Genomic DNA, 14,087 nt, shown 5'->3' on the forward strand with positions numbered 1-14,087 from the left:
TACTTTGCCGTGGCAAGGACAAAATAACAAAGGCAGTTTGTCATGGCAGCCAAATAAGATGGAGCTGTAGGAAGTCCAGTTGCCTTGTTTTACAGCCATTTGTCTCGCCTGCGTTGACTGCCAAAACGCCAAATCTAGATCAAACACTTTCCTAGCCTACAGAAAGAAAGAAAAAAGAAACAAACAAGCTAATCGAAGATCTCTTTACTAGAATGCCCAAATGCCCTTGATATTTTAATGTTAATAGCAGTTTTATAAAATGTTTGACACAACCCATTCATTTTCTGCTAGGTTTATGCCAACTCGTTTCAGCTGACAGTAGCAAAGGTATTTTGAGGAGAAGGATGTTTAATTGGAATACATGTAGAAAATAATTCTGTGCCCAGTTTCTTACTATGGGCTCTGCAGACTCCTACTTCCCCTTAAATTACCCTGTTAGGGCTTGACCTGGCTAAGTATATAGATGTGTACTATATAAGCCAGTCCAGTTCAGTGAATTGGCTATAAGGGCATATGGTCATCACCCCTAAAGCAATGCATCATCCATCTTTCAATATGTAGTAGGGGTTATTCTTTAGTGTAGGGATGGCGGTGGAATTCATTATAAGCAGATCAAGTAGCTGCATAGGACCCGATAGAGTGTGAATGCGAGAGATCTATACAAGTGTGACACAGATTTTCCCAATATTTTAAAATGAGCAAATTCTAAAAGTTGGTCCCTAACGCATTTAACGTTATGAAGGGCTCCCTTTGAAGCCGATACGTTGTTTGAAACATGCCTTTTGGACTTCAGAGTACCTGCAGTTAAACAGCGTTGCCTTTGGCAAGATGCCGTGATCTCAGTAGTCTGGTCGGTCAACCGTGGCAGTATCACTGTCTTTTCTTACAATGCCCAGCCTGATCACAGCAAAGAACCCAGTCACCGCTCCATAAAGAAGCCAGAGATTACTACATGAGGTGAAGCAGACAGCAGGGCCTGTGGAAAAAGTGACTCCAGTCCAATACATAGGGTTATAAAGAGTTCAGGGTAAACAACAAGAGATTAGCCCCAGTTTTACACCTAAGGTTACCTTTCTTGACAATTCAAGCTGCTATTTGCTGGTTTGTTTCATAAATCCAGAACATAGCAATAGTGTGTGTGTATTTGATCTGATTGGTATGCCTAGTGGGTTGGTGTTTTGTAGGCAAGTCCGCTGGAAATGATTTATAATTCTATAGTTGGTAAATAGTGTATGGACTCGTGCTGTACAAAAGAGATTTTTACATTTATTTTAGGTTTGAGGCAGTATCAATAGTGTTCACAGCTTAGGAACCAGCAAATCTAGCTCAATATTGATAGCAAACCATACAGTAGACCAGAGGTGTCCAAGTTTTTTCTGCAGTGGGCCACTTCATCAGAATTGTATCCGTGCGAGGGCCGCACTCATTTTTCACTGAGAGAAAATATGGCCTTTAATAAGAAATGCAGATTAAAAAAAAGTAAATGACACAAAACCTTTACTTTTCTCTCACGGATTTCTGGGATTTCTGGGCCTACAAATTCAGGATTCTGGATAAGTAAAAATAAAATAGTTCTATTTATTTTAGGGATGCACTAAAATGAAAATTCTGGACCAAAACCGAAAATTCAGGGTTCACTTAGCCGAAACTGAAAATGACCCCCCACACACACACACTTTTAATAAAAGTAAGTTACACACCAAAATTGTACAAAAAAATTATATATTATGATTGTTAAAAGCAATCTCAGGCATACCCAGATTCCAGCATGTACTGGTTGGCTGGGCATTGTATTTTGTGTCCAATTTTAGTGTGTAACCACACTTTTATTAAAAGTAACACACCAAAATTGGACAAAAAAAATCAACAATATGACTTGGCATGATAGGAGTGTGATTGCTAACAGCAAACACACTCTTTTTATACCCAGGCAACCAGTGAATGCTGGAACCTAGGCATGATGAGACTGTGATTGCTGTTAGCTGTTAGCAATCACACTCCTATCATCCCAAGTCAGCCAATACATGCTGGTACAGGGTGGCTGTGAGTGCAGACCCCATACTGCTGGCAATCCTCAATACACAAGGGGGGCAGCTAGCCAGGTTTCAGCATGTACTGGCTGACTTGGCATGATAGGAGTGTGATTGCTAACAGCAATCATAGTCCCATCATGCCTAGGTTCCAGCACTTACACATCCATGCTATCACACACACACACCAATTATTCATTCACAGATTCATTCCCTCAATCAGACATACTCATTCAAACAACCTACCCCATCCCCTTACCTGCTCTACAGCTCTCGATGCCACTCACAGACTTCAGCAGGGGGCGCGGCCTCCTTCGTTCTCCCCACAGAGGAGGCAGGACTGAAGCAGAGAATGGACCCTCCCACAAGTAAGCAGCAGGGCTCTTATGATCCTGCCTGCCGATCTCACGCGGGCCGCACCTCGAGGTTCCGCGGGCCGCATGTTGGACTCCCCTGCAGTAGACAATGACTTGAGTGGTCCTTCAGATTAGTAGTTTATCTTTGCAGTGTGTAGGGTGCCTTAAAAGAGAACATTGTACACAAGATATTTAGGTGACATATACGTACTAAAGGGGCACTCCAGCCATCATATGCAATTTAATACATATTACCTGTGTGGTCACTTTAAATTTTCAGATGGTCAATTCTGCATGGGGGGGTCCTGCAAAATCCCCCATATGTTCTTCCCCCTCTCCACATCTCCAAATGCCTTGCAAAAATTGCCCTGGGGCCCCCAACTTCACCAGGAAACATGTCCCACATAGCCACCATTGCCCCAAAACAGCCTGCGTGTGCCTTCTTTGGTCTAGTTTGTCAGTGTCCCCAAACAGCTTACCTGTGCCATGTTTGCTCCTTGCCTCCCCTCCACTATACACTATGGCATACATATGTAAACACACAAATTTGCTAACGCACACTTACTCATACCCACTAACACATGTACACATTCATTATAACACACTCCCCCCTCTCACACCACTCATACTAACTCATACTCCATCTCACTCCACTTAAACATACATGCTCACACACTTACACATACTTATCTACGTTCACACACTTAAACATGCACATCCATGCTCGCACACACTTCTTGCAGATTTCGGACTAAGTGTCCGAGCAACCTCGGTTCCACCACGGGGACTCGTGGTATAACGTGACCCCGCAGAGTGCCTGTCTCTCTCCGTGCCAGTTTAAAATTGCTTAGAAATGGTCCAGGTCGGAAGGGCCCTTTCTGAACAATTTTGAAGCAGTACGGGGAGAGACAAGAACAAGGGGTTGCCCGGGCCCCGTCGGGAGTTGCAACCCCTGTAGTTACGCCACTGCTTGCAGGGAATGATTTTGGCCAACGCGTCTCCCTTCTTACGATGTACTTACTGCCAGTCAACTCCAGCGCTGGCTCAGCAAACACTGTGGAGGGGGCTCTGTTGATTTCATTGGGGACACTTTCCTGCCTCTGATTGACTGCTACAAGGAGCATAGGAGAGCAGGGCCGCTGCTGTTCTAGGTGCTTTTTTTTTTTCTTTCGTTTTGGAAGAATGTTCAAGTAGTCACAATGTATTTTAATATGCATTTTTCTTTAGAGGGGGTGTCAGGCCCACTAAACTGTACCTTGCGCCACTATAAAATACAAGGCATACTTTATATACATTATATAGTATAAGTGGGCCCACAGTGTGTGATTTGCATTGAGAATGATTGACATTTGCATATACAGAAACCTACCATGAAAAACATTTTCTAAATACAATTACAATTCAGCAAGGTTCTTATATGAATAAATGTATGTCTTTAACCTTACAAATGTTCCCATCTGTTCACTCGCTGAACCAGGGTTAAAATGTGATTTTAATTCGGGCAGCATCTAACAATGTGATATCTCAATAAGTACTATTTTTTTTTTGTTCCTTTAAAATAATTGCAATATATTGCCTTCCACGGTTTATATGGCAAGTGTGCACTTTTAAAAATGTGCACAGAAAAAAAAAGTAATTTGTTAAGAATTTTATTGCTGAGCAGCTGTAACCATAAGCTACAATCGGGCTGTTCAGTTCCATTCCTCGAAGACCACAAATATGCATGACCTTGTTTAAATAGATGGGGCTATTCATGATTTTAAATTGTACACAATTAAATAGATTTTATTTGTTTAAGTCCAATATATCTGTGATATTGAAAATGCCATCATTATTGGGGCATGTGAACATAAATACTCTTTAATGACTACTGTAAATTAAATGTGCACAAGTAAAAAAAAATCCAACAAGCTCTATGTATTGCAAGAAATGCATAGACTAAGAAAAAACAATCCCCTGAAATGGTTCTGTGGTTAAGTCTATAAAATTGTGGGTCTCATACCGTTAAACGGAATATTCAATTCAAACTGTAGAACCTCTCATGCACACGGTAAGGGTATATATTAAACTGACTGTATGCATTTGGCGGGACATAAACAATATTTAAACACTTTCTAAAGATTTAGTACAATTGTGTTGTTTCTGTGCTCTGTAACACCTGAAAGATTGGATAAATAATACAATTGCACCATATAATTTTTAGTGCTGTAGTGCTGAAACATCATGTTGTGCTTTTAGAAGGCAGGGAAAAAACATTTTTATAGGAGAGCTTACTGTTTTATGAAGTCAATGAAGATATAACTTAAAGGCAAGCGCAAGGATTTTTTTTGTTTTTGTGACTAGATCATGTATATATGTTGTTATTATTATAGGTTATATTGAGGCATTTGGCAGTTGCTTATTCCTTTATGACAACGTATAGTAAATCCTTGTTAATTCGTTATCTACTCTCTGTACATTAAGATGTAGATTTTCTAGTGTGATGAGGACTTTAATATTGTCTGCCTGCTACATAAAATATAAAAGTGTTAGCTCAAGGCCAGATCCCTTTACCACCCCACCATGTTTTTTTTTTTTTTGGGGGGGGCAGCAAAAATACTTTGTAGATAGCAAATATTTGAAATTAGACAAGGCTTGATCAAAGTTGGTCTTATTTGTGGGAGTTACAGAAGCCACCATTAAGCACCATCCCATGGTGACCTTCCCAGCCTTGGTTGTACATTAACAAAGCAGTCATATGACCTATACATTTACCTACACTGAATAAAGAAAACTATATATTGATATATCTACCAGGGCATCTGCAGCTAAGAAATATTTTTAGCAAATATCACAACTTTCTCCAGTTCTATGATGAAATAGTTATGTGATTGGTAGTTTAACCATTTTTTGACTTTTGCCACCACGTTCTGTCCCATCCCACCAGATTTGCTGGTTTTGGGAGCATGGAAAGCAAAATCATTGGCAACCTTTTATGTTTAGACTTTCTCACTATTACATGTATTATAGGATCATTATATCAATTGAACCACACAAAACCACATGAATTTGGTTGTCCCCTATGCTGTTCATCAGGCTGTAACGTCTGGGGCCATAGGGGCACTTGCGCTGCAAGGTGAGGGGCATGTTTGGTTCTTTCCACTTCCACAAGTGAATGTGACGTCAGCAGCGTAATGGACCTTCTCCAGGCTTCAAGAGTTTTGGTTATGTCTCTGCTGCTTACCTCAAACCTGTTTGTGTGCATTTTGCAGGCAGAATACACAGGTAGATGCTGTAAGCTCTTGGGTATTGTAAATTGGTTTTATAAGCCAAAGTTTAATTTCCTTTAAATCACATTTCCAATAAAACAGTACCTTTTTGTTTGACTAAAGAAAGTGGGAATGATCCTTTGATATGTAATACCATTAGCACTATTTAAATTTGTATTTTAAACAGTTCTTGTCTGTGCTGTGATATAATACCTTTGGCACTCAGAGTTTGCATCATTACTCAGTAGCACATCTGTTTGCTCAGATTTTTTTTTGTGGCATAATTAGCCTGGCAAAAGCTTTCTGTTTTAAGAATATTAATTTAAACCCGGAAACATTTAAAGCTAAAGGTCTTTGCATAAATGCAGCTGAGTGCAGAATTAGATACCTCCGAAGAAGATTCTTGTGAAAAAGCCAAATAAATATTTAAACGGATTGACGTGAGTGGTTTGCTCCAGATCATTCTCATGTGTTACGAAATAGCCTTGTGATGGGGTGTCTGCATTGTAGTTCATCAATCTTTCTGGTTCCCTAATCTTTCAGTCCTGTGCCACCCAATTAAGTTGAGGTTCATGCTGCACATAGTTGACGGCTACACCTTGAGATGCAAAGTTGACATTAGTGAAGGGGGCGTCTACCATACTTTTGATCCTTTAATATCCTATTGCTGTATTGAATGTGTGTACAATAACTTAATCGTTTCAGTGTTTTCACACTAGTACTCAACTAGTTATGATACTCTATTTGTGAAGCTCGTTTCCTTGACCTGGAATCGGAACACAGAGCCAGATGATTTGTCTCACACGTGATGCGTGAATATGGATGCAGCAAATGGTGTCAAAATGGCTTTACACAAGCCTTGTGTTGGAAAAACAGCGAGCCACATCTGTATTTGCAACATTACTCTGGCTTCACATATGGAGCTTACGGTGTCAGCACAGGCTAACACTACCGCTTAGTGTCTGAAGTCAAGCTAGGAAAGTAGCGTATGTTTGTAGGTACCGCGTGGACAATACAAAAATGCCACATATAGAATTGTGGCAGTTCCCGTTTAATTCCTGTTGTCACAGCTAAAAAATAATTAAAATCTCTAATCGATACAGACTTCAGCTCATTTCTTGGACACATGGCCTTCTCACTATGTATTTAGACAAAAATATCTAATATTTATATATATGTATTATTTTTTCCGCACCTGTTGTGAGGGTGCCCAGTGAGTCTACCCCATCCTCATACTTCCTAATGATGAAAACAGAGTCAATCAAAGCCAATTGGCCCAGTTACATGTAAACAGGTAGCCTGTGCTGAATGCAGCACACGTTCATGCATCTCACCATGCAAGGATCCTGCCTAAAGGGTCCTGACATGCTTAGCAAGAATTCCTCACCTCTTACAGATTTAAAGTTGGCAGATATGCTAAAAACAGTACCTATTGTATAAAATACAATGTCAAAAGGTCCTGAATAACCCCTTTATTCAACCTGGCCCAAAATGCAATCTGTTACATGGTTTTGCCATCTGCTTTATTAACAGGCAAAAAGAGTACTCATACTCGTCTTTAATTCTAAAGCTAGGGTGGTCTTAGATGTCTGTCTTCTTTGCTGGTGTTTTCCCTTTGTATAACCTTTTGCATTTTATGTTTATAAACTGACATTCCGATTGATTTTCCTTGGCCTTCTGCCTGGATTGAATATTGAAGCAGTGAATTAGGAATGCTTAAGAAGTTTTCAGAAAGGAAAGATGTGAAAGGGGAGCCTGCAACTCTAGCAATTGCAGCTTCTTAGCTTACTCAAATGATGAACGATGCTTTCGCTTTTTGTGAGAGGGGGTATGAGGAATCACAGGATTGAAGAATAAAATAAATTGTGAGGTGGGGGAAGCGCTTTGGTTCTGCCAGACATTTATTTGTTGGCGTGAAAATACCAACAGTACTTTTTTATCTCTCTTTCAGGGGCAAATTTTGTAACCCGAAAAATTAGCCGTTCAGTAGCTAAGATCCACCTCGGACAGATGGAATGCTTCAGCCTTGGAAATCTGGATGCCAAGCGCGATTGGGGTCATGCCAAGGACTACGTTGAGGTAGGCTATTGGCCAGAAGCTCCTCATAACAGTGATTTTTGTGTGGCTGAAATTCCTAATGCACCGTCTCTAAATAAAACTGTCTGACCTACAGGGGGTATCTTGTGATTCTGTGCCAGGGAAGGAAAATGAACCCAGTTGTGTTCTCAATTTCAGTCCTGGGAGTTTAGCAGAATATAGTGGTCTACCCTAGGCGTGACCTGAAGAGAAAATAAATCTTTTAATACTGAGGAAAATTAAGGTTTACATTCTTCAGCTGGCTTCTTATGGGAAGATTAACTGTGCATCGGCAGGGCTCCTAACTATATAGATAGATATATATATAGATACACATATATACACACACACATACTATACTATGAAAAAGTTTGGTCTGTATCTTGTTTTTGAAAGTAAATGACTATTGTAGATGGAAACAGCTGATTTTTTATAGAATATCCTCATAGTCATACAGGAACTTTGATTCACATAATTTCTGAGGCATGTTGTGTTTAATAATCCAAGTTTTAACTTTAAAAAGCAAATAGATAATTAGAAAAGCCTTTTGCAATCATATTAGCACAGTTAGAAATGTCTATACTTTATATATACACACACATACACATACATGCATATAAATTGTCAGCAGATGAAAGAGCAAACAGAAATAATCTATTTATTTTGGTGCTCGACATGAACTTTAAGCAATGAACAAAAAAAATTAAAAGTGGAAAGAATGCAATTGTCTGAAGTATATTTGAGATTGATATAGAACATTTCAGCTCATAATAATATTCTCTCTGGATTTTATTACATTGAGCACTTTTTTTCTATTCTTGTCATAACCCTGTATTGTAAAAAGGCCTTGGCAAATTGTTATATATAAAAAGATCTCAGCACAGCCATACAATGATGCGGTTCTGCTTCCCCTCCAAACATAAGTAAATTGCCTCTTATCATCTGGCCCTCTGGAGTCTCACATTTTATTGGGAAGAAGCCTGCGTAGTCGGATTTAACGTGCTTTACACACTTGTTTATGCCGTCAATGATAACTCATTGAGTTGGGCGACAAGATTACCCCGGTTTCAAGTTACCATCTGCTGGTTGAGAATTATGTCTCTGGTTCCCAGGTCCCCTCTTAACCCCTTGATGACAATTGCCGGTCCGGGCACGTCACGGAAAAACAAGTCGTTAACGACAAATGACGTGCCAGGACCGTCATTTGTTAAAACGGGTGGATCCGTGATCGTCAACATCCGCCGGGGCGTCAACATCCGCCATACAATGTATGGCGGCGGACGCCCGTTTTAAAAGCATTTAGGAGGCGATCAACGATCACCTCCTTAACTTAAATGGTGTCGCTGGAATGCCTCGATCAGGAGGCATCCAGCGACACCAAACACTTACCCTAGGATGGACTGTGACCGCTCCGGAGAGCGGTCACAGCCGTAGCTGCCGGTGATCTTCGCCATCAGCAAGATGGCGGCGACCCGGGAAAATAAACAATAAAGATGCAAAAGTTCGCTAGAAGGTCTCCAGACCCTCTAGAGAACTCTGGCTCCACTTGCAGGTTGAATACAGGTACTGCATGCCATGCAAGTCAATGGAGCCCAGCTTTCTAATCACAGTGTGATTAGTAAAAATAAATTAAAAAATAAAATTAATAATAATTTGAAAAAAACAGTAAAAATAATTTCCCTCTGATGTCACTATCAGGGGAACCTTCAAGTTGAAAAAAAATGTTAATGTTTTAAAAAAGGCAAAAAAAAATAAAAAAATATATTTGTGAGCAAGTCCTAAAATTAGCACATTAGCTTAAAAGAATTCTCGCATGGAAGGAGTTAAAATTCTGGCATATTAAATGCCCATGGGGTGTCTACTTTAAAAAAATTTATGATTTGATGGGGTAAATTGAATTGGCCGGGTTCAACAATGTCCCAATTAACACGGGGGGAAGGATGGCCACACATCTAATTTCCAATTAGAAAAATGCACACGTACCAAATGTGGCCTTTTAGTTCCCCCAAAAAATGACAAACCCATGCATGTGGGGTATCACTGTATTTAGGAGATGTTGCTGAACACATATTGGGGTGTCGTGTGACAGCGGCATATACCAGGAGCTGTAAATTCATACATAACATAGGTGTGTGGGGGAAAAATACACACAAAAGAATACTACTGCAAACTTTGAGAAAATTCTGGTGGTAAAATGTGTGCATGCAAAGAGTTAAAATACCAGCATTTAAAATACCCTGGGGTGTCTAGTTTTCAAAAATATATGGTTTTGTTGGGCACACTGAAATGGCCCGGCTCAAATATGTACCAAATAGGGCATGGGCAGTAGATCCCCAAATGCCAAAGTTCAACGTTGAAAAATGCGCATGCCCCAAATGTGGCACTTTTGCCCCCAAACAGCCAGGCAAAATCATTCATGTGAGGTATCGCTGTACTCAGGAGATGTTGCTGAACACATATTGGGGTGTTTTGTGATAGTGACATATACGAGAACCTTTTTAATTCATACCTGAAGTAAAATGTGTGTGAAAAACAAATGCAAAAAAAATGACTACCAAAAAGTTTGACAAAGACTGGTGGTAGATATGGTGCATAGAAAGAGTTAAAATACTAGCATTTGAAATACCCTGGGGTGTCTAGTTTTCAAAAATATATGACTTGATGGGGTAAATTGCATTGGCCGGCTTCAAAGATACCCGAAATGGCACATGGGGGGAAGAATTACCAGATTTGGAAAAAATGGCTTTGAAATAGCAAAACGCTACCTGTACTTATTGCCCCATAATGTGTAGAAAAAAGCAAAAAAACATAAAAACATTGGGTATTTCTAAACTCAGGACAAATAGTAGAATCTATTTAGCAGGTTTTTTCATTACCTTTTATAGATGAGTAAAATATTTTTCAATTAAAAGTTAGAAATTCACCATATTTTATACTTTTCTTAATAGTAAATAATATGATACAATCAAAACAATGTCATCTAAAGAAAGCCCTTCTTGTCCTGAAAAAAACATTATCTAATGTGTGTGGGTTCAGTAAACGGGAAAGAAGAAAATTACAGCTAAACACGAGCAGCGCAGAAATGTTAAAACGGCCATTGTCACGAAGGGTACAAAAAGTAAAATCAGCCTTTGTCACGAAGGGGTTAAAGGTGTTGTTCCACTTGGATTGAACTAACATCTTAAGCAACTAAACCTTTTTATGTCATTTTTTTTATTCTGAAGATCTGTTCACATAGAAGCTACACAGAACTTTTTAAGACATGTTTTCTTCATTCATAAACATGTAACCAAATGCCAACCAAATAGTTTACTAGAGAGTTGAAAGCATAGGAAATACTTCATGTGAATAGGAAGAAAAAAAAACCCCCCTATTTTAAGAATAATAAAGAAACAAATATGAAGCAAACGAACCCAATATCACATTTAACAGCTTACACGTGTCAGCATTACACCCGTGTGAGGGCTAAATTAGGTGAGTAGAAGACTGCTGGGGTTTCTGTGTTCGAATCCTCAGCGAGTTTTACACACTACAGATATTTCTGTTTACAGTTTGACAAGTCAGACATTACAAAGATACCGCAAGTACATTTTCCATATGTCTCAACCCTTGAAAAGCATAATGGATAAATTCAGCCCTTATAGGTTAATTTTCTGTTTGGTTAAAGACAACTCGTAAGATGACATTGCCATTTGAGAGGCAAAAATAATAAATAAAACCCAGTGACACTGAAAAACGCTGTCTAGATCTGCTGTCAAAAACCTATAGCACGGATCTTTAAAATAGCTCTCCAGGCTTATATGAGTATGTAATAAAAATATAAAATATCTTAATGTTGAAGTATACGAGGTAGAAGCAGAAAATTACTTTTTTGGATTTAAAAAAAAACAAACAAAAAGGAAATATCAAAGATGGGGGTGTGAGGCTTCATACAAGCATTATGAAAACGGGGCGATCTTTATCCATAGACCTATAATTTTAATAATGATGCACATTTTTATTTAGTTCCAACATAAGTCTCATAGCTGTGGTGATAAAGATCCCCAGTCTGAAAAAAGGAAAGGTCGCCTTGAATAGACAATTATGAATTGGACCTTTTGCTTTGAGGCCATTATGGCTACCTTACTGGGTGGTTTCAGCTGGAGCAAGATGCATGGTTTTGTTCAGTATTAGGGTCTGCTAAAACAGTGTTGGGCATAATAAGCTCATTCAAAAGCTATATCTCAAATTTAAGTAATGACTACCTTCCAATTAACAATTCAACATTGAAAATCTGTATTAGACTGCAAATAGGATTCTAGATTACAGCACCTCGGATGACCCCTGACCTATACTGTATAAGTAGTTTAAATGCATTATTAATTCATTGGAAATCATGCTGGTGGAGGAGAAGTGAGCATACCTATATTGCTGCCTGTGACTCCAGAAACATGACCGTCCCTGTAATGGTAGCTATACTATTATTAATTTACTAATTGAAAAACAGATAGGAAGGAAAACATTAGTATGTATGGCTATAATGTCAACTACAAACTGTTTTTTTTAAGTTTTATTTTAAATTTTATGTGAAAGTATCAGATTCCCCATGCAGGCTGCTCAGTGCCCTCATTTTGGGAAGCTTGGATCTGCCAGGCTGCGACTTATGTGCAGATTGACATTGTTTATCACAGCCATCAACTCGAGGACACGCAGAAACTTCTGGTAATAGTGGATAGGTAAAGATGGTCTGATAATTGAGTTCTTCCCCAACACAGATGGAAACGCTGCATTCATAAGATTCTTCCTGAATAACATCGCTTAAAGGGGCTCTCGTACAATATCAACAGTAACCCAATGACTCCAGCATGATTAATACTCTACTTAGCCATAACCAGCATCTATTAAAGGTGTTGCTCCACTCAGACTAAACATTAAAAACAATTTGATAATGATACAAAACATTCACCTAATAGTGTATATTGCCCCACTTCTAGCTCAACGCTACTTTGCTTTTAGGTGAAGGTGTCCCACTTTGTACATCTGAAATGTTAGGTGGTATGTCCTTCCTCTATGTTTTTCCTAACATAACCAAAAAAAAAACCATTGATGGTGTATTGGTTTAAACTGAGCAGATGTTATAGGAGAAATGCCTTTCCTCTGGGCACTAGAGCTGTGGAATGTACTGCCTCTGAATGAGGATGCCCTGGGTAGTGTGGATGCATGAAAGAGTGGGCAAGATTCAATTTGACAAAGAAGTGTTTTATTATGACTGCGTGGAAACTGGATGAAACTGGCATGAGATCCTCCATCTGGATCTTCCCCCAACCTGAGGGATAGCTGCTCTTCGCCTGCAAAATATGAAATATTTTTGCAATCTTCATTAAATGCGAATGTTATTAATTCATTGTTATATGCACACAATGCATTTTCGAAAGGGCCTTCAGTGTACGTTCCTTGGTGATCTGGAAGGTGACTTTACCATTGTTGATAGAAATGACTACTATGCAGATCTCCATTTAACGTTCAGTTCTTTTTCTAACTTCCTGATCTATGCTCCTCACGCGAGTTGTGTGTATTGCCCTCTGTGACGACGCATTTTGGAGCAGGAAGCTCTGCAGCCTTTGTTTAGTGACAGACACATAAAAATTCCAGTGGTGTACAGGAGGATGGACCCTCAGGGATTCCGCTGGATAGGAGCACACTCACACTTTGACTCATTTTGATGATGTCTTTCATTGCTGCTCATGTTTTCACTGCATCTTTAAGCTGTGAAAATAAACAATCAGCAGCTGTTGGAGAGCTCACTTTTGCCCTTTGTTGCAGGAGTCAGATCCTACTTAATCACTCCGTGAAACCTTAGACCTTTATAATCACTGCTGCAATAAAACCCTTTGGTGGGCAGATCCCCCTCCCACTAATGATTTGTATCAAGCAGAAGAAGAGGGGCAGTTATTTTGTAATTAGCTGAATATCAAATCTGTTTTAATTTAGAAAAGAATCTGAGAATAATGTGGCATAAAAAACTCTACACAGGAGAGTGTGTGTAGGTGTGCGGAATGACCTGTTGGTTGGTTTGAAAGAAACTTGTCTGTATCACGTGACGAACACCACATCATTTGGTGGTAGTACAAGAAAATAAAAACTGTTGTAACCAGTTGTTCCTGCACTATCTATCTATCTATCTATAGACATATTTTTTTATAAAAATATATGTATGTATGTGTGTGTGTGTGTGTGTGTATATATATATATATATATAGTATTATATTCAAATGAATATTCAGAACTTTATAGCCTTTTATAGGGGTTCTGAAAACTTATATTACTTCTCTCCACAATATCGCAGTAATGAATAGAAAGAGAATTCTTCTTTTCTGTTTAGGCAAACAATGGTCAGT

General features: G+C 39.0%; 1 protein-coding gene across 1 annotated transcript in view; it reads left to right on the top strand.

Annotated features, from left to right (window-relative positions):
• Positions 1–14,087, top strand: part of LOC149278671 (GDP-mannose 4,6 dehydratase-like) — a 184,800-nt gene that overhangs the window by 77,665 nt on the left and 93,048 nt on the right. Inside the window, exon 8 of the mRNA XM_089501888.1 lies at positions 7,586–7,713. Coding sequence (XP_089358014.1) covers positions 7,586–7,713 — 128 coding nt within the window. The remainder of the gene's footprint in view (positions 1–7,585; positions 7,714–14,087) is intronic.

The sequence above is a fragment of the Sceloporus occidentalis genome, unplaced genomic scaffold (assembly GCF_023333645.1).
Source record: "Sceloporus occidentalis isolate IW3139 unplaced genomic scaffold, rSceOcc1.0.p SCAF_186, whole genome shotgun sequence".
Lineage (NCBI taxonomy): Eukaryota > Metazoa > Chordata > Lepidosauria > Squamata > Phrynosomatidae > Sceloporus > Sceloporus occidentalis.